Below are 19,510 nucleotides of genomic sequence, written 5' to 3' on the forward strand. Positions count from 1 at the left end.
AGTTTTCTGTTCTCTGTATCCTACACCTAATTTTTGGATTCTGAATCTAAGAGTGAAAAAAGATTTCACTACCAAAGGCCTGGGAGAAAGGATATTGAGCTTCTCAGAGGTGAAACATATTTGAGAGCACAGATCAGAGACTGAGGAGAGAACAGAGAATCAGACAGCCTCTGTGGACCTCTACTACTTTACCCAAAGTGTTAGATAAAGGAAGAGGCTGGAGCCGAGTGTGAGGACACACACGTGTAATCCTAGCACTCTGGGAGGATGAGGCAGGAGGATTCCAAGTGTGAGCAATTTAGTAACTTAGTGAGGCCATGTCTCAAAATAAAATGTAGAAGAGGGCTAGGGAGATAGCTCAGTGCAAAGGCCCTCCCCGTTCAGTCCCCAGTACTGCCTTCCCAAGGATTATGTAAGAAACACCTGGTGTGAGTTATGACAGTAAACTACAGACTTTTCATCAGGAAAAACTACTTTCATTGGACAAAATCTTAGAATATATGGAAGTTAACCACAACAAAATAAAGTACAGTGTGAGAAAGGAAGAAAGGCCCATAAACCACCTTAGAAAATAATAATGATAAAGAAATGCCCTATTCAAGACAATATGACAAATGAATTGATAGAACTTACAGCACTGAAAAAAGAATAAGCTTCCAGGTAGGCGCCTTATTTCAGCTGCCTGCAGAAGGTGGTGGCCTAGAGAAGGCTGAAGCAGGGGCTGTCAGCCTCTCCAGGGGGCTCCCAGGCTTGTTGCAAACACTGGGCTTGGCCACATGCAGAGACCAACGCCAGGGTAAATGAGCTGGAGTCACTCCGGGTCCTGAGGACGTAACAAAGCTGATGGGAAAGTCAGCCTATGTGAGTGGTAGCGCAGAGGTCGGAAGCCTAGAGTCTTTTAGACTTGGAAAAAGGAGTGGTCTTTCTTAATAATCTGTAAATAAAGAAAAGCAGTGATGAGGTCCAAGAAGAGGAATAGCAAGCCAAAGAGATGGAGCAAGTCATAGCGCAGGGTTGGGGAAGTGTGGGGGACAGCTGGGAAACAGCAGAAACCTCTGCGCTGGAAAGTTCTGAGGCCGAGCTGGGTTGTGGACTAGAGATCTTATTTACCACATCGAGGACTTTGAATTTACATCTACTGGCAAGAGGTGTTTGTGAATCAGAGGTGATGTATTGAACTTAAGAAGGGAGAAATACTCATGATACTTGTAGGGAGTTGAATGCTGGCCCTAAGATCTGTCCGTGTCCTGATTCTTGAAAGGCATTAGTGTTATCTTACTGAGTAAAAGAGTCATTGCAGATGTATTAAGATCTTGAGATAAAAACAAAAATCTTCTAGAATGGATTATTTGGATGGGTCCTAACCCAATGACAGATGTCCTTATAAGAAAATGAAAATGGTGGATGAGGATTTGAGACAGTCGCATGGGGATGAGAAGACGTGGACAGAGACTGAAGTGTGGCTGCCAGAAACCGAGGGATGCCAAGGGCCCCAACGGCTGGCAGAAGCTGGAAGAGGTGAAGAATGGATTCTCTTCTGCAGCTTTCAAAAGCTGATCCTGTCGATACCTTGATTTTGTGTTTCTGCTCTTCAGAACTAAGAGAGAAGAATTTTGCGTAGTTTGAAATCACCAAAGCTTTGGAAATTTGTTGCAACAGCCCCGGAAAACTAATACAAACCTTCAGAACTAATCATCACCAGTGAAATAATGATGACTCACCCACGCATTGTGGGAGTCAGTTTACAAATCATCTCTGCCCATACAATCTTACTTTATCCTTACAGCAAAACAGTTGAGGTAGCTACAGTGCTTCAGAAGGACATAATCACTTTTTTAAAAAGCAATCTCCAACTCTCTCCTTGTACTACTAACCTATGTTTCCTTAGTAGTGAACCAGTTCCCACAGCCACCATGCCTTCCGAGCTGTTAAGACTTAATAGCTGTAAACGACATCCAAGCGGTTCTTGCAAGCCTGGTATAGAGCAGAGCAAGGGGAGGAGAAAGACAGGAAAGAATCCAAGAGGGGACACAATTAGGAGATTCTAAATTAGGGTAATAATAGTCCAGGGCCCTTTTCAAATCACCTTGGGTTTCAGCTACTGATTCTGTAATACTGGGTAAAATTTTCAGAGTCCTTGAGTCTCAATTTTCTCTTCTACAAAATAAGCATAATCATTGCTCTCTGGGCTGGTTTAAGAATTAAGTGGGCCATATTTAAACTTTGAAAACTGTAAAGACACCGCAAAATGTTAGTTGTACCTATGCAGTGAGAGGAGAAAGGCGTAGTAGTGCAGTTTGGACTTGGTGGCAGATTAGCATTATCGGGGAACTGGTGAACACTGCTGAGGATTACAGTCCACCTCCGAATTATTAATTCAGAATCTCTAGCAGGCCTCAAACATTATGTTTTGAAACCACCTCAAATTTTTCTTATATCTGCAGACAGTTTTGAGAACCCCTATAGGAGTAGGAAAAGGTGAGCTCTTCAAATTAATTAGGCATAAATTAGCTTTACAAATTGTGCATTGCAAAACGTGATCTTGGGCAAATAATTTAACTTCTCTAAATCTCTGTTTTCTCAACTTTGAAATCAGAATCATAATACTCGACTCATAATCCATCAAGGATTGAATTAAGCATATGAAAAGTAGGAGAACAAGTTCCTGCTAGTTTGATTGCCACCACTCCTTTTCCATCTATAAAGTCAGTGGAAAGCCAAAAGCAAAAAAGGGAACTAGAGAGGGGTACTCAGCATATTACATGCAGATCTACAAATCAGCCACAAATTGCATTTTCTCAATTTGAGTTGAAGTCAATAGAGATGTGGCTCTTGTGTTAGGAATCCAGATACCAGTAGAGGCAGTCATTGCAAATACTGGTTTCTAATAAAATCAATAGATTCTCAGGAGTTATAATCATTCTCATTAACACAAGCTCAGTGTTTGTGCATTAACAAATGCCCTCGAAAAATTCCAAGTGTTTCCTGTGCTTAGCAAGTCAGATGAGATTAGAGTCACAAGACATTGTTTTTATTGTCAAGGACATTTGTGGGCATTGAGTGTAAGATTCCCGTAATGACCGAATGTCACTCTGCTCACAATAGTAGAGAAATTCAAATATTGACAAGATGGTAATAGTTCTTTCTCTCATTTTCATTTCAGTTGTGAAGAATAATCTTCACCCTGCAAGGTATCTCAGGGTGCAAATTGGCATTTTTATCTCCATTCTTGAGTTTGGAAAGAATTAAAACAGCTAAATCTCAGAAAGGAACTCTTCTTTAAGAAACATCCGACCACTTTCTGTCATTACTTATAAAATTCTAAGCAACTTTCTGCTATGTACATAGGTAGACATATTGCAACAACCTAATTAGTGACTATAACTAAAGTGACAATACATGAGTTTATGCAGATTTCAAGGAATACTGACTGCCAGGGATTATACCTGTCAGACGAAACTCATAAAATAACACAAGCCAGCATATTCTGATTTACATTGCAAACTAATTTATTAAAGAAACCATATTGCATTGTTCTTGGCTATCAGCTTAAAAATTAATTCCAACCCAAGCAATAACAAGCACACACAGAAACCTGACTTTGGCTCCTAATACTATTCTTTGATAAAAAGAACCAGAGCTTTTCAGAGAAATCACCAATTCTAGGACTGGAGCAGGAGATACACAAGAAGAAGCTAAAACATCTTATGGTGCCGGAAATTAAGGAAGTTAGAAAACAAAACACAACAGAATAACCAACTGATAGGCACACACACAGACACACACACACACACATGCACACACAATCTGAGGATGTGTCAAGTGACAAAGCAACCAATCAAATTAGCTTCCAATCTTCAAAACAGGAACATAGTATTTTTTCCTATTTTTTTCTCCCATTCCCCTCCTTTCCTTCCCACCCCTCCTCCTTTCTTATTTCCAAAAGTTTTGTTTCCATTTTGTCTTTCTTCTCTCTTTTTTCTTTTCCCTTCCCCTTTTCCTCCCCTCCCCCCTTCCCTGTGCCCTTTCCTCTTTGAACATTTTCTTCTTACTTCACAATATCTATTATACATTTTGGCCCTTATTTAGACTTCGAGTTTCTTACACCAGAGAAACAATGTGATAGTTACACAGATGTGTCCAGTTTATCTCACTCAGGAGTATGGATTCTATGTGTATCCATTTACCTACAAATGTTTCGTTTATCCTTCTTTATGGCTGAGTAGTATTCCATTGTGTAAAAAAACCCCCATTTCTTTATCCATTCATCAGTGGATGGGCCTTTGGGCTGTTTCTAATATTTAGCTATTACAAACTGTGCTGCTATAAACATGGGTGTGCATATATTGGTGTGATGTGATGCTTTTAATTCTTTTGGAAGATATCAAAAAGGGGAATAGCTGGATCAAATGGAACCTCTAGTCCTATATTTTTGAGGAATCTCTGCACTGATTTCCATAGTGTTTGCGGCAGTCTACACTCCCACCAACAGTGGAGAAGGGTTCCTTTTACCCCACAGGCCCGCCAGCATTTGTTATTTGTTGACTTTTTTTTTATAATAGCCATTCTTTCTGGGGTGAGGTGGAATCTCAGTGTTGTTTTAATTTGCATCTCTCAAATGACCAGTGAAGTTGAACATTTTTTCATATATTTGTTTACTGTTTCAACTTCTTCATCTGAAAAGTGCATATTCATCTCAGATCCCCATTTTTGGATTGGGTATTTAAATTTGAGAGGTCTGATTTTTTTGAGTTCTTTATATATTCTAGATATTAGTCTTGTCTGAAGAACGGCTGGCAAACATTTTTTCGCCACTCAGTTGTTTCTTCACTCTGTTGGTGGTGATTTCTTTTGCTGTGCAAAAGCTTTTTAATAAGATAAGATCCCAATTGTTAATTCTTTGTAATATTTCTCATGAGATTGGGGTTTTGTTTATAAAGCCTTTGCCTACATCTCTGTCTTTATGAGTTCTACCTGTTCTTTCTTCCAGTAGATTTATTTAGATCTTTGATCCATTTTTAGTTTGGTGCATGGTCAGAGACGTGAGTCTTCAGCATGTGGAAAGCCAGTTTTCCCAGCACCACTTATTAAAGAGGTTGTCTTTCTTCCAGTGAAGGTGCAAAACAGGAACATAATTTTGGGGCAACACAATAAATAAATATTGGACTGTAACACAAAGCATAAAATACCATGAGTCCGTACCTACATAAAGACTTAATAAAAAGGTATTAAATGAGGAAAATAAACAAATCTCTTTAGCAGGGTTTCAGAAGATTTACATAGTTGTCCCACCCTTAAGGGAATAGAGCACAATTTCCTATCCCCCAAATTTGGATTGTACATAGCGACTTCCTCTCAAAGAGTGCAGTATGGAGATGGAAAAGAAAGAGAAATTAGTGGAGAAACCTGGTAAACATTACCTCAGTCAACGAGGTCAACAGTACCTCAAGGTCAACATCATTGGTCATAAGTCATGGAGATAATATGTAATAAAAAAGCACTTTACCTCTGTAGTCTTCCTCCCAGAGCCCCATAACCCCAGTCTAATTATGAAATAAAAATAAGATAATACCACCAAGAGGGATGTTGTATAAACACAATCATAATACAGGAAACTATTATGCGATATATGAGAACTCTGCACTATCTTTGTAGTTTTTCTGTAAATCAAAACTCTTTCTCAACATAAATTTTACTGAAAAAAATAAAGTGAAAGCCATGTCATTTGTTCATTTTTAGAGTAAGCAAGAATTGATTAAGCAGAAGAGTAAGTAGAGGAAAGGGGAGAGAGGAAAGGAAGAGGCTGTAAAAGAATTAAGATGTTCTATATACCTTTACCAATTCCCCATGATGAATGTAATTATTATGTACTGCAAATATGGACTAACAAAATTTTTTTAAAATAAAAAAATGAAAAAAAAATGAGGGTGGAAAGACCGATAAAATAGGAAGACAGAGGTAGAGGGAGGAAGGGAGAAAAACATAATTAATTGAAATTTTTTCCTAGAAATTTGCTTTCCAGGATGTTAAAATAAAGCAATGGAGGTAGAATATAAATGAATAATAAAAATAATAATTAAAGTAAGTAAGGTGTTATAATTTGGATCTTAATTGTTCTCAAAAGTTCATATGTTGAAGCTTTGGCCACCATTTTTGGCCTTACTGGGAAGTGGTGAAACTTTAGGAGGTGAGGCCTAATGGAAAGTAGTTAGGTCATTGGGGGGATGCCTTGAGAGGGATATTGCTCCCCGCTCCTCTCATTTTTACTGGCTGCCATGAAGTAAACAACTTTTTTCTGCCATGTGTGCCCCACTGTGAAATGCTGCCTCATGACACAGCCCAAAGGCAACACAGCCAAGAAACCATGGACTGACACCTCTGAAACAGACAGCCTACATAAACCTTTCCTCTTTGTAAGTTGATTTTCTCAGGTATTTTGTCACAGCAAGGAAGCTTCCTCATGCATAGGGAAAATAATTATTTTCATGATTGTGATCATGGGCAAATATTTATGTCATCAAACAGAGAAGCATTAAAGAAAAGATTCAAACTTATGCTAGATAGAAGCTTCCCCCCCCCCAAAACAAAACACTATAAACAACACAAAAGACAAATATGGAAATGGGAAAGAATTTATATATCACTGAAAAAAGAAAAATTTCCTTGAAAGAGAGAGAATTTTAACAAGTCAATAGAAAAAAATTATCAAAAACCAGGCAGGAAAAAAAAAGAGCAAATAGGTAAAGAGTTATTGCCAATGGTTTTTATAGTGAAAGACATGCTTATGAATGAATACACACACACACACACACATTTAGGAAATGCAAGTAAAAGTAAAAGTAAAATGTAGTACTATTTTTAAAGCTTATCAGATTAGCAAAAACCTAATATTTTATAATATATTGAAATGGCAAGAATGCATCAAAGAAGACATCTTAGATTGTGTTGGTTTAGTGGAAATGTAAAATAAAATGCTCTCTTGGAGGATAATTTAGTGACATTGTAGCAAAGTTGTTGGTATCCTGCCTACATCCTTTAGCCCTTTACATTTCAGTGCATGCTGGGCTGATTTCCAAATATCATCATCTACTGAAATGAGTTGGGATGTAGAAAGGTATAGAGCCGTTACATAATATTTTCAACTTGCAAGTTAAAGGGTTAATGGGAAATCTGGTACTGAAATTGACTGGTATCTATGTCATCATTATATCAAAAATAAAAGATGATAGGTTCACCTATCAATCAGGATGTGGTATGAACATGAAAAGTCTTCAAAGAATTGTTTACCATTGATAAAGCAGCTGAGTGGGCTGCTGAATTTAGTGGAAAGGGGCGTCAAGTGATTTCTGGGGCCAGGCTGTTCATCATGACCTCTTTAACGTCAGACATATTTTATAGTACTATAAACCATTTTTTGCTGTTTTAAATCAATGTAAGTATATGTTACTCTCCAAAAAGGTATAATAAAATATTTTGAAATCAAAGTGTATATGAATGTACATGGGAAAAGCAATTCATTGTATCTGGAAGTCTCAAATGAAACATTACAATGTGGGTAGGTGTGGAGGAAGGTCACTCCTGGCTAACACACATTTGAAGGTCCAGAAGTGTGAAAACTCAAAACTCAACAATTTCATGTGCATAGCTTGCAGAAAGTAAGGCTAGGAGACAAGATTAGAGCAGATAGTCTGAAGATGCAGTAATTCACCACAGAAGTGAAATATTCAGGCCTATCAATATCTACTTAACAAAAGTCATTTTCATGGCAGACTCTTTAAAATAACTTTGAAGGCCACATGTGCTATATAAAGGATCAAAGGACAGGAAAAGAAAAATATCTCAGGTTAAAGAAGGCTCCCTAAGGAATATCAGCTTTCTTCATTCTCACTTATTGCAGATGGCTGGGAAATGAAGTGCACCAGTTAAGTATTAAAGACAATTGATTTGAACTGCTATCATTTACCAACTGTAAAATCATGCCTACATCTGTGCAGCACAGACTAGAAGAGTGCAAACTTAATAAAGTATAGTGAAGCTCGGTTGAGATAATTCTTGCGCAGCAATTACTGTATTGTTTGGCATTTGGTAGGCACTCAGTAATTGTATCAAATATTTCCCTTAATAATTGCTGATTTTGCCCAAGCACCAAGGAGCAGAGCTTCTCCAAGTGCAGAGGAGGCAAACTTTCCAGGCTGTGGTAGCACTACCTCCAGCACCTAGAAGGTGAGCCGAGCAGGTGCCAGCAGCACACATTCCCTCCCCACCCCGGTGAAATGAGAAGACACTTAAAGAGGTGTCAAAACAAGACTCCCAGATCACCTAAAGCAACCCCAAAGGGCAAAGAGATGGAACAATCTGATACTCAACCACCTGGACTTCCTGAACTGGCAACAAAAGAGGATCTGGGAAAAATGAAATAAGAAATAATTTCTCAGATAACAGCAAAGAGTGTGCCCATAGTGCAAGACATGATTAGCAAATCTAGAGAGGACCCAGATAAAAAAATAGAGGAGCTGAGGAACATGATGGAATCCCAACACAGGAAACAAATGGAATCCATAAAACAGATGCAAACAGATTTCCAGCAGATCAAAAACTTCATTGAAAGTTTATGCACAGAATGAGCCAATGTGAGGATAGAATTTCAGATATAGAAGATGAGATCACAATTAGTGACCAGGAAAAGAAAAATTTCTTTAAAACAGTAAGGGACCACAAAAAATCAATCCAGCAGCTGCTAGATGATGCAAGAAAGAATAACATAAGACTGATCAGAGTCAACAAAGAAACAGGAGAGAATGCAGATGACATAAAAAAAAACCTGTTCACAGAAATGATGGCAGAAAACTTCCCAAGCAGGGGAAAAGAACTTGACATACAGATAAGTGAGGCATATAGGACTCCAACTAGGCTTGATCAAAAAAAATCTACACATAGACATATAATAGTTAAGATTCCAGAAACCCAACAGAAGAACAAAATTCTACAAGCAGTTAGAGAAAAGATACAAATCACATAGGAAGGAAAGCCCATCAGAATCACAGCAGACTTCTCAATGCAAAGCTTCAAGGCAAGAAGAGCTTGGAGTGACATACTTCAAGCCCTAAAGGAAAACAGCCTCCAACCTAGATTGTTGTACCCTGCAAAACTGTCTTCCAAAATAGATAGAGAAATAAGATAATTTCATGACAAAGAGCACCTTAGGAACTTCATGAATACCAAACCAGCACTCCAAAAAAATTTTAGACAAAATCCTAGGAAAAGACAATGAGGATCACAACCCCAGGAAGCCCAGCAGAATGAACCCAATGGGCATGATAAGAAATTAAATGCTAAGGGGGAGAATCTAATAAAAAGAAAAAGTCATGACAATGATAAGTCAATACGTATCAGTTATAACCATCAATATTAATGGTTTCAATTCACCAATTAAAAGAAACAGACTGGCAGAATGGGTCAAGAAGCAAGATCCAACAATATGCTGCATATAAGAAACACACTTAATTCAAAAAGAAACTCATAGACTGAAAGTTAAAGGGTGGAAAACAATACTCCATGTGACAGGAACCAGAAAAAAAGCAGGAGTAGCTATCCTCTTTTCAGGCCAAGTGGATTTCAAACCAACACTGATTAAGAGAGACAAAGAAGGACACTACATCCTTGTAAAGGGAACAATTCAAGAGGAAGAGATGACTGTCATAAATATATAGGCACCAAACACTAGTGTGCATGTACTAGTGTACAAATACTAACTGACATGAAAAATCAAATAAGCACTAATACAATAGTAGTGGGGGACCGCAACACCCCACTGTCACAAATAGATAGATCAACTAGACAAAAAATAAGTAATGAAATACTAGAACGCAATCAAAGTCTTGAACAAATGAACTTAACAGATGTTTACAGAGTGTTCCACCCGACAAAATCAGAATACACATTCTTTTCAGCTGCACACAGGTCATTCTCCAAAATAGACCAAATACTAGCTCATAAAACATGTTTAAGTAAGTTCAAAGGAACTGAAGCTGTCCCCTGTATATTATCAGACCATAGTGTGATGAAATTGGAGATCAATAGCAAAAGAAACCACAAGAATTTCATAAACACATGGAAACTGAACAACACTTCTGAATAACCAATGAGTCACAGAGGAAATTAAGAAATCAGACAGTTCCTTCAATTAAATGACAATGACAATACAACATATCAGAATCTATGGGACACAATGAAAGCAGTCTTACGAGGGAAATTCATAGCAGTGAATACTCATATAAGGAAAACAGAGAGAGCCCAATTAAACAACCTGATGCTGAACCTCAAGCTTCTAGAAAAAGAAGAGCAGGACAACCCCAGAGCTCATACAAGGGAGGAAATTATAAAGATCAGAGGAGAAATCAATGCAATGGAGACTGAGAGAATGATACAAAAAAATCAATTAAGCCAAGAGTTGGTTCTTTGAAAGAATAAACAAAATTGACAAACCCTTAGCCAACCTTATCAGAAAAAAGAAAGAAAAGGTCCAAATCCATGCAATTAGGAATGAAAAGGGTGAAATTACAACAGACCCAGCAGAAATCCAGAGGATCATCAATACCTACTTTGAGAACCTATATGCCAATAAGATGGAAAACACAGAAGAAATGGACAGATTCTAGATACGTATGAATGAAGAAGACCTAAAAATTCTAAACAACCCAATATCAACCAATGAAATTGAAAATGTAATTAAAAACTTACCAACTAAGAGAAGGCTGGGTCCTGATGGCTTCACTGCTGAATTCTATGAGACATTTAGAGAGGAACTACTGCCACTCTGTTTAAACTCTTCAATGAAATAGAAAGGGAAGAAATACTCCCATATTCATTCCAGGAAGCAAGCATCACCTTGAGCCCCAAAGCAGAGAAAGACCCAATTGAAAAAGAGAACTATAGGCCAATCTCACTAATGAACATAGATGCAAAAATCCTTAATACGATACTGGCAAATAGAATTCAGAAGATCATCAAGAAGATCATACACCCTGACCAAGTGGGATTCATCCCAGGGATGCAGGGGTGGTTCAACATACAGAAATCAATCAATGTAATACACTATAATCAATAGAGCCAAGGACAAAACCATATGATCATCTCAATATAGGAAGAAAAAGAATTCAATTACTAATTTTAAAAAAATAATTGCTGATTTCAATACGATCACATTTGCTGATATCTTAAGGAACTGAAAACTGTGAAAGGAAAGCATTTCTTTGGAACATAGAGGTCATTTGCACCCTTCTTGAATCCACATGGCTCCCTGTCCAGCGTCACAGTGGTGGGATCTGTTAGCTCATCCTCAATTCATGTGCCATGTCCTCTGGTCCAACCAGTTACACCCAGGATGCTGCACAATGCGAGAGGTGTTTGCTGCAACTTTAAATGAGTACTTTAAAAATTCAGGACATAAATTTTGCCTAAAGAAATACAATGATCAAAAATCTATTTGACCTAATTTCATGTTTAAAAAAATTTCAGCCATTGTATCTGTTCAAAGATGCTCACCATAGGCAATATTTACAAAGCAGAAGAAATAAGTCAAGCACTAGGGGCAAAAATGTGTCACTGGACAGTAATCTGGCAGTAGAACCTGAATTAGCTATCACCAAATACCGCACACACACACACACACACACACACACACAGAGTCATGGATATCAAATTTGTTATCTAGATTGAGACATAAAAGTGCCTAGCCTGAATGAAATATCACATTAGTAGAACTGCAGAGAGGTCACCCTTATATTTAATATTCTAGTGATTCACTAGGCCCCTTTCTCAAATCCTATTCTCTGGCTTTTATACTCAGGCACATTTACTCAAGAAACGTCCCCCTCCATAGATACACTGACAATTCTCTTTTGCTAAACTCGTAATTAGATCACGTGTTCTTCTGCCCCCTAAAATAAATGTTAAATTTTGAATTCAAGTACATGGGGAATGTGAGTTCTGTAAAAGGAGGGAAAAAATTAAGAGGAAAAGATTAAAAAAATGTAAGATGGCAGAAACTGATTACTAAAGAGGAGGGGAAGCAGGGAGATAGGGTCCTATACAATGGCTTTTAGACAATTTAGATGGAAATTTGGATTAGTTTGGTTTTCATGAGACTATGAAGAACTCAGAGAGGAAATACAACTTAAATCAAAGTGAAATTTTTATCTGTTTTAGATGCCACGATGAATAAGGACCAAGACAGAAATGTTTATAGTTATTTCTCACTTTCAGCACATCTCTTTCATCTTTTGTTTAGGAATCTGCAGGAAGAAAATGATTCACTTTTTGTAGCAGAGTAGTAAAATTTCTTATTTTTTTTATGATCCTAAATACTTACAATTATGATCGGAGAAAAGAATTATTCCCCAGAAAGTAACTTTTGGTGACATCAAGAATCACTCTATTTGTGTTTCACTGAGATGTGTATACATTGTGTAAACTCAAAGAAATGCTGGTGGAGCTGACTGGCCACTGATCAAAGAACTCTCAGTTACAGTGATTGTGAGTGTTCTTTAATAGACACTATCATTTAAAATGCCACAAAATCACAGAGCCTTTCCACATCTCCTTACCATCCACACAGCTTTCAACTCTGATTGCATCATCTAGGTGAACATTTCTTTCTGCTTCAATTTAACACCTAGCTCCTCTCATCTTACAAAAGCAAACCAAAATAGAGACTATTTCTGATCTATGACCTTTATAGGAATGAGAACATAATCAATAGCTTATTTACTGGATTGGTTAAATTGAAATTTCCTATGTTTGTATTTGTTGCAGCTTGGTTCAATGACATGTTGGCAGAAGTGATGTGTTTAGCATCCAGTTTATGCTAAAAACAAGGGTCTGTCTTCCACTTCTTTTCCATTGGCTATGCGGACATAATGGAATGAGCTAGAACAGCTATTTGAAATCAGAAAATGAAAGCTGCCTGTAGAGAATTGGAGGGTGACAAGCCAGAGGTTGGGTCCTTGACACTAATAGATAAGCCCTCTAATACTTATATTTGATCTGAAACATTTAAGAGAACTCTATTATTGTGTTTCTACTTTCTGTTTTTATAATTTTATGGAGGTGTAGTCAATATAAAATAAATTATACAAATTTAAGTATAAAAATTGATAGCTCTTGACATATGTATATAGTAATCTCCCCTTAGCTGAAGAGGATACATTCCAAGACCCCCTAGTTGATACCTAAACCATATATATATACTATGTTGTTCCTTACACATACCTATGATACCATTTAATTTATAAATTAGGCACAGTAAAAGATTAACATTGTGTAATAATAAAATAGAAAAATTATAACAATACAAGGAATGTAATCATTATGCACTGCAAATTTGTACTAATAAAACTTGAAAAAAACAAAGTTATGTGAATACAGTCTTTGTCTCTTATAGTATCTTTTACCCTAGGATGGTAATAAGGCAGGAGATTAGGGGATGGCAAGCTGGCTGGAAAATAGGGCTTGGTCTGTCAATCCTGTCATAGCTGGGATGCAGGTAGAACAGTTTTGGAACCCTGTGTCAGACAGCCCAGCCCTGACGTCAGAAGAAGGCTGAAAAAGATGGCAGTCATTGATCTTATGGTCCATAGCTTCTTGCTCTTAGGCTTGCAGTGGCCCACTCCATGTGCAAGGAATGTTTTCTCTTCTCCCTTCCTTTTCTTCAGAGAACTGTCTCTTCTTTTTATTTTAGCTTAATAAATGTTAAACTTTCACATTCTTCAGTTGTCCTGTCCAATTCTTTGAATGGGACAGCAAGAGCTTGGAAAGGACCACTGGGCCCCCAGCATCTGGTAACAGTAATATGCACAGTGTGGGTGTGGTCGAGCAAGTGAGGATTCACCTCTAGGGTGAGATGGAGTGGGATGGGTGTGAAACTTCCTCATGCTACTCAGAATTTAAGTTGTTTATTTTGTGGACATTTCCACTTATTAATGTTGGACCATGGTTGATTGTGGATAATTGACATATGGAAAGCCAAACTGCAGATAAGAAGGACTACTGTGTACAGAAAGGTAATTTATTTTTCAACTTTAACTCTATACCCTACAGCCTTGCTAAACTCATTGGTTAGTTCTGGCAACTTTAAAAAAATTGTTTAGATATTTTTGCTGCCAAATCTTGGTAATTGTTTGATTTGTCTCATTTCTTTTTCTCACAACAAATATCTGTGCAGCTTGAAGCAACAGGATCTTCCTGGTACGTCCAAGCTCTTTTCCTAATTTCTGGATTCTTCCCCTCTGCCAAATAAATATTTGCAGAAAGAAACCTCCCAAGGAAATTCATGGACCTCTGAGGAATACCCCTATGTCTGTCATTGAGGATATTTGACCTAGTACATCTTCTTTCCAAGTGTGGAGAAAGAAGGGAATCACAAGGCCAGAAATGGCAACAGGACACCATCCCCAGACCTCACTGTCCTATTTATGGTGATGCAAGGTTTCTTACTGGCAGAATGTTTTTCTGGAACAAGGGCTGCTTTTGCCCTTGAGGTTTAGTTTGCTTTAGGGTAGCAGTTAATGTCCAGATTGAATGTCTAGCGTTAAACTCTCTTCTGACGTTCTATGCATGGGACAAATGCACAATTAATTACATCTTGTGCCTGCTGTTACACAAGTCTGTGGTCGTCAGTGATCTCAGAACATGAGAGAACATATATAAGTAAGAATATCTGTGCTTGGGTACCTGCTGTGTGTTTGAGCTCACTGTGTTTGAATTGGCATCCTCCAATAGCTTTGCTGAGGTACCATACGTATTAACCCTTGGTCACAATGCCTTGTAAATCTACCCTGTCTTCTATTTTGCTCCACAGTGTTGATGTCCTGAGAAGGCTTTGTAATGGAAACCTTTAACATCTCTATTTTTACCAGTGTCCTTGCAAGCCAGTGCGGATGAGCCAAGAAGAAAAACTGCTTGCTGTGTAGACTCAAATTCAGAGAACAAAACAAAACCCCACAGAGTTGTTGTAACCCCTCACCTCTCTTCCAGCAGGATTTCCTGGGCCAGGGTCCCACTGGGTGGATACTCTGGAGTCATTACTATCACGGCAGTACAGGAGTGAGGCTAACAGCACTGTGCATGGAGTAGACACAGTCCCTACCCACTCAGGTAACTGTGAAGATTAGGTAAATCCACTGATTAAGGTTTCAATAATTACCCTTCATTACTACTGTTGCAGAGATCATTATTGTGACTCTATTGTCAGTAGCATACTATTTGCCTAGGTTTCACCCTTCCACTCCATTAGAAAGAAAATTCAGAATTCCAAAATCCTTTATAATCTGGCCCCGACCCACACTTCTTTCTGAGTTTTGTTTTGCAAGTTGATGTCCCACTCCCTATGCTTTTGCCACAGGAGCTGATTGCTCAGATCTGAGGTGTCCCGTGTTTACCAGCCCCCCACTTTTCCCTTGTTGCTCCTACTTCTTTCCACGTCCTGTAACACGGTCTCCACCGACAAAACCCCTACTCGTATTTTAGTGTATTCAAGCAAGGAACATCTTCAAATTTTCTCTGACTCCTGCCCTAAGGAAAAAAAAAAAAAACCTCCATTGTTACTGCCGTTTTCAGATGTTTGTGTACCCGCTATTAGACTTCAAGAACCTCCAGATGCGACTGCATAATTCATCTTCATTTCTACTGCACAGTGGGGCATGTGCCAAGGGTGAAATAAATATTTGTTGAATGAGTACAGTGTTAAAAATTATAGGATGTTGTCACGGAAGTTAACTCAGTTGACCCTTTCATAACTGCTGGGCAGAAGCCAAACCAATATAGAATACTGGTGATTAAAAGTCAGGCTCTAGAGAAGGGAAAGTGACTTGTATCTGCAGGGTCTTGCGCAAAGAGAAGAATTCCTTTGATCTTCATTCGCTACTGCTGTAAAATGGAGATGATATTTATGGTAATTATTATACAAAGGAATCCACATAAGAGACTTATCATTGTGCAAGAAGAGCAGTATCTAAATAACAATAAACAGCAATAGCTAAAAATATTACAGAGCAATCACTCTTTAATTATTACCCAGCTTATAAAAGACATTGAATGATTTAAGCAAAATCACATAGCATTCCAAAGACAGACAGAGACAAATCTTGGTCTGTCTGCTTCCGAGTCTGGTCACTTTTCCGCTCCAATAATCTGTGTTTATTAATGAGGAGAAGGCAAATTGAAAACTGAAAATAATTTTCTGTTGCTCTGCTTGTGGCCCTAGTGTGTCAAAGGTAAAGATAACAATATAGTTTTGGCTTCCTTGAGTAATTGTAAGCTAACAGAGGTATTTTGATAACCAGGTTCTAGAATACCACTCATTAAACAGAATCATAAAACATTGATATTTTGAGTTTATATAATGCCTTTCTTCAGGAGAATACAAGACTTTCTCATTTGTGTTTTCAGCTATGTAAAATATTTTACTTACATTCATTTGGTCACTCAATAAGTATTTAATTTTTGCTTGCTACATGGTACCATGGGGCTGGGTACTAGGGATACAACGATGAGTGAGACCGCTACTGTTCTTCAGACTCTTAAGTCCGTGTGAGGACACAGATGTCAAAAAAGCAGCCACTTAGCATGAGAATCATTATCATAGTAATATCTACAAGGGCAGCTCACAGACACAGGAGTCTAAGAGGCTTGCTTAGGAATAATGGCGATAAAAGAGGGCATTTGGAGACAGATTATGTTTTATTCTATAAACCAGTGGTTTCCAAATATTTTTGATCACACACTTTTATTCAGGAAAGAAAGTTCTGAGCCCTCACACAACGCATTTTTAATATATTTAAAAATAAAGTATATCTATATATGTATAACTGATAATATATTATGCCCTGAACTTTTGCCTGTTCCACGATACATCAGTTCCACTGCAGAGGTATTTTTGAAAGTTGTATACATGCACTAAGAAAACAGTATTTTCCCTATTAGCACTTTCCTTAATAGCAAAACTTGGACAGGATCCAAATGTCCGTGAACAAAACAGTGATTAAAAACCTCTGCTGTGTTCTCAAAACAGAGTATTATTTTGCAATAAAAGCTAATGAAATCTTGTTGTTGCTTCATGCAGCAATAAGAATGAATCTTAAAAACAATACTGAGTTAAAATGCAAGCTACAAAAACCAAATAAAGTGTGCCATTTTTAAGTGCAAGAATAAACTGAGTAATATATTATTTATAAATAAATATCCAAGTCAAACTATATAAAAGAAAAGTCATTTTCAGAGATACAATTCACATTGAGTGGCATTGGAGAGGCGAAAGCAGGAGAGGAGAGGTAGCTGAGAAAGTCCTGGCGATGTCCTAAGGAGTAGGTCGTAGTGGGTTCACCGGCACTCGTTTTTGTATTATGTTTTATAACATATGTGCATGGAAGTTATATATATCTTTAGTAAAAATCAAACACTGCAGTAGAAAGAGTAAATATAAATCGATAGAAGTTTCACTATTTTCTTCCTTAACCTCCATATACCCTCTGGGGCTATCCCGAGACTACTCAATTAGACAATGAGTCACTGATATTTTTCTAATAGGGAAATGGAAATGAAATGCTCAGATTTCTGATTTAAAAGGAAAATGCTTTCATCAACATCGTAGAGGAAAGACAATTCATGTGAGATCTTGAGATCTTAAGTCTCTGTCCTAACACCATGGCTGCAGAAACAAATCATATAAGCCAGACTATTTTATAAAAGATAGAACTATTAAGAGTTGGTGAGAGGTGAAAGACAGGAGTCATTTTAAATAATTTTTTATTTCCTACATTAAACAATGTATGTCATTAACCAAAACAGAGAATACACTAAAAGGAGCATAATTACGGAGTTCAATGAGAAGACAGTATTATATATCTGAGAGTTTGAAGCATCTAGATGACATAAACATGAGGTTATTCCAAGCACTTGGAAATCCTTTCTGTAGGTCAGAAGAATGGTGGGCTCAGGAAGTGAAGATCCAGGTGACACCAATTAGATGAGATCATTCGAATAACAGCAGGCCAACTGCAAAGGAGAAGAGAGCTGTGCTGGATTCCTGTAGGGCATCCACCTTGAAGGACACTGAGCAGAAGTGCTCAAGGGTGTGAATGAGAACAGGAAAGCAGGGGAAAGCCAAGGGTGCGACGCCATCAGTGTCCCCACGTGAGTTGAGTGAAACAGAAATCGCAACTGGGACACAGAAAGGCTATGCAAAGCACAAATCTATACACTCGGTGGCTGAGGTCCTTTGCAGTTGCCCTGCCCTTGATCCAGTAATTTTCAAGCTATGCTCAGGAGCCTCCAGAGCTGCTTGGAATGGTTAAAGGGATGTTATCCTTCACTCTGCACATACTAAGCAATTTTTATCTCTCCCAAGATATGTATGGTTCTCCTCTTCTAGTATTTAAAGACTATTCTTCCAAAAATTGATAATGAAACACTTTGTTACTAATGAAAAAAACCCCCTTCATCATATTACTATTATGTCCCAGGCACTGGGCTAGAAACTGTTAATTATGAAGTGATAGTATCTCTCTTTGCCCCAAGGAACTTTAATGTTAAACCAAAAGATTCACTCAGGAATTAATTATAAGTCTGTTTATAAAATAAAAATGACTTTACGAAAGACATTTAAGCCAAGACCAACCTCTAATTATGGAAATGTAATTTTCATGAGAGATTAAATTTGGTAAAAAAAAGTGTTCTGCTATAAAAAATTAAAAATCACTGCTTTATATTGAAATGATAAATCATGTTGGCCAAGTTAAATATATCAAACTTTGCTAATATATCAGAATGTGTTTGAAAGATGAAGTGTAATACAAATAAGAGATTTACTATTCTTAACCAAGAAAATCTTAAAAGCAAGAAGAACTATAATATTTTCTTACTATGTTTCTGCATTGTTTGAATTGATACAATTAACATGTACTATGAATAATTATGGCTCTAAAAAGTTATTTAGTAGAAAATTCTAGAAATTCACATTGCTTTATTAGCCTATTATATCATTCCAGGAATTTACAAATATTTCATTTTAAACAAACATTCACAACCTAGACACTAAGAAACCTAATTCTAACATTTGATTGAAGTACAATTTGTACTAGTTGCTTTGAACTGAGAAAACCCCACAGACCCCAGAATTTTGCAGAACTTTATTTCTCAAGGCATCTGTAAACTAGAGCTTTGTAAATTGGCCTAATATATTAAAAACAACAACAAAACAAAACTCTGTTCTGTTGTAGAAAACATTGCATGGCATTTTAATGACTAATCCAAGGTTATTAAAGTAGCAATAAAGATTAATAGACACAGCTATGTTTGGATTCTTCATTTTTAATATGACATCCATTCTAAAGGAATTTTCCTCTTTGGCCTCCAAGCTACAAAACCTGTGTAATTTGGAAGAAACATGGTGAAGTCTAATTAGTAGTACTTTTTCTTTACTTCTAACCCTCAGCATAAGAAGAATGAGGCTAGA

At 37.4% G+C, this 19,510-nt stretch overlaps 1 protein-coding gene across 3 annotated transcripts in view; it reads right to left on the reverse strand.

Annotated features, from left to right (window-relative positions):
• The window catches only part of Ptger3 (prostaglandin E receptor 3), a 169,923-nt gene that overhangs the window by 41,821 nt on the left and 108,592 nt on the right, over positions 1-19,510 (reverse strand). Inside the window, exon 3 of one of the 3 annotated variants that reach the window (XM_021255542.2) lies at positions 17,786-18,051. The exons of the other annotated variants lie outside the window; for them this stretch is intronic. Within the exon in view, the coding sequence (XP_021111201.1) occupies positions 18,019-18,051 (33 nt within the window). The 3' untranslated portion in view covers positions 17,786-18,018. Of the gene's footprint in view, positions 1-17,785; positions 18,052-19,510 lie in introns of those variants that run through there. 3 annotated transcript variants of the gene reach the window in all.

This window comes from Heterocephalus glaber, unplaced genomic scaffold, assembly GCF_053883595.1.
Source record: "Heterocephalus glaber isolate CG9 unplaced genomic scaffold, H.glaber_assembly_v1.0 deba00001442, whole genome shotgun sequence".
In the NCBI taxonomy this organism is placed as follows: domain Eukaryota; kingdom Metazoa; phylum Chordata; class Mammalia; order Rodentia; family Bathyergidae; genus Heterocephalus; species Heterocephalus glaber.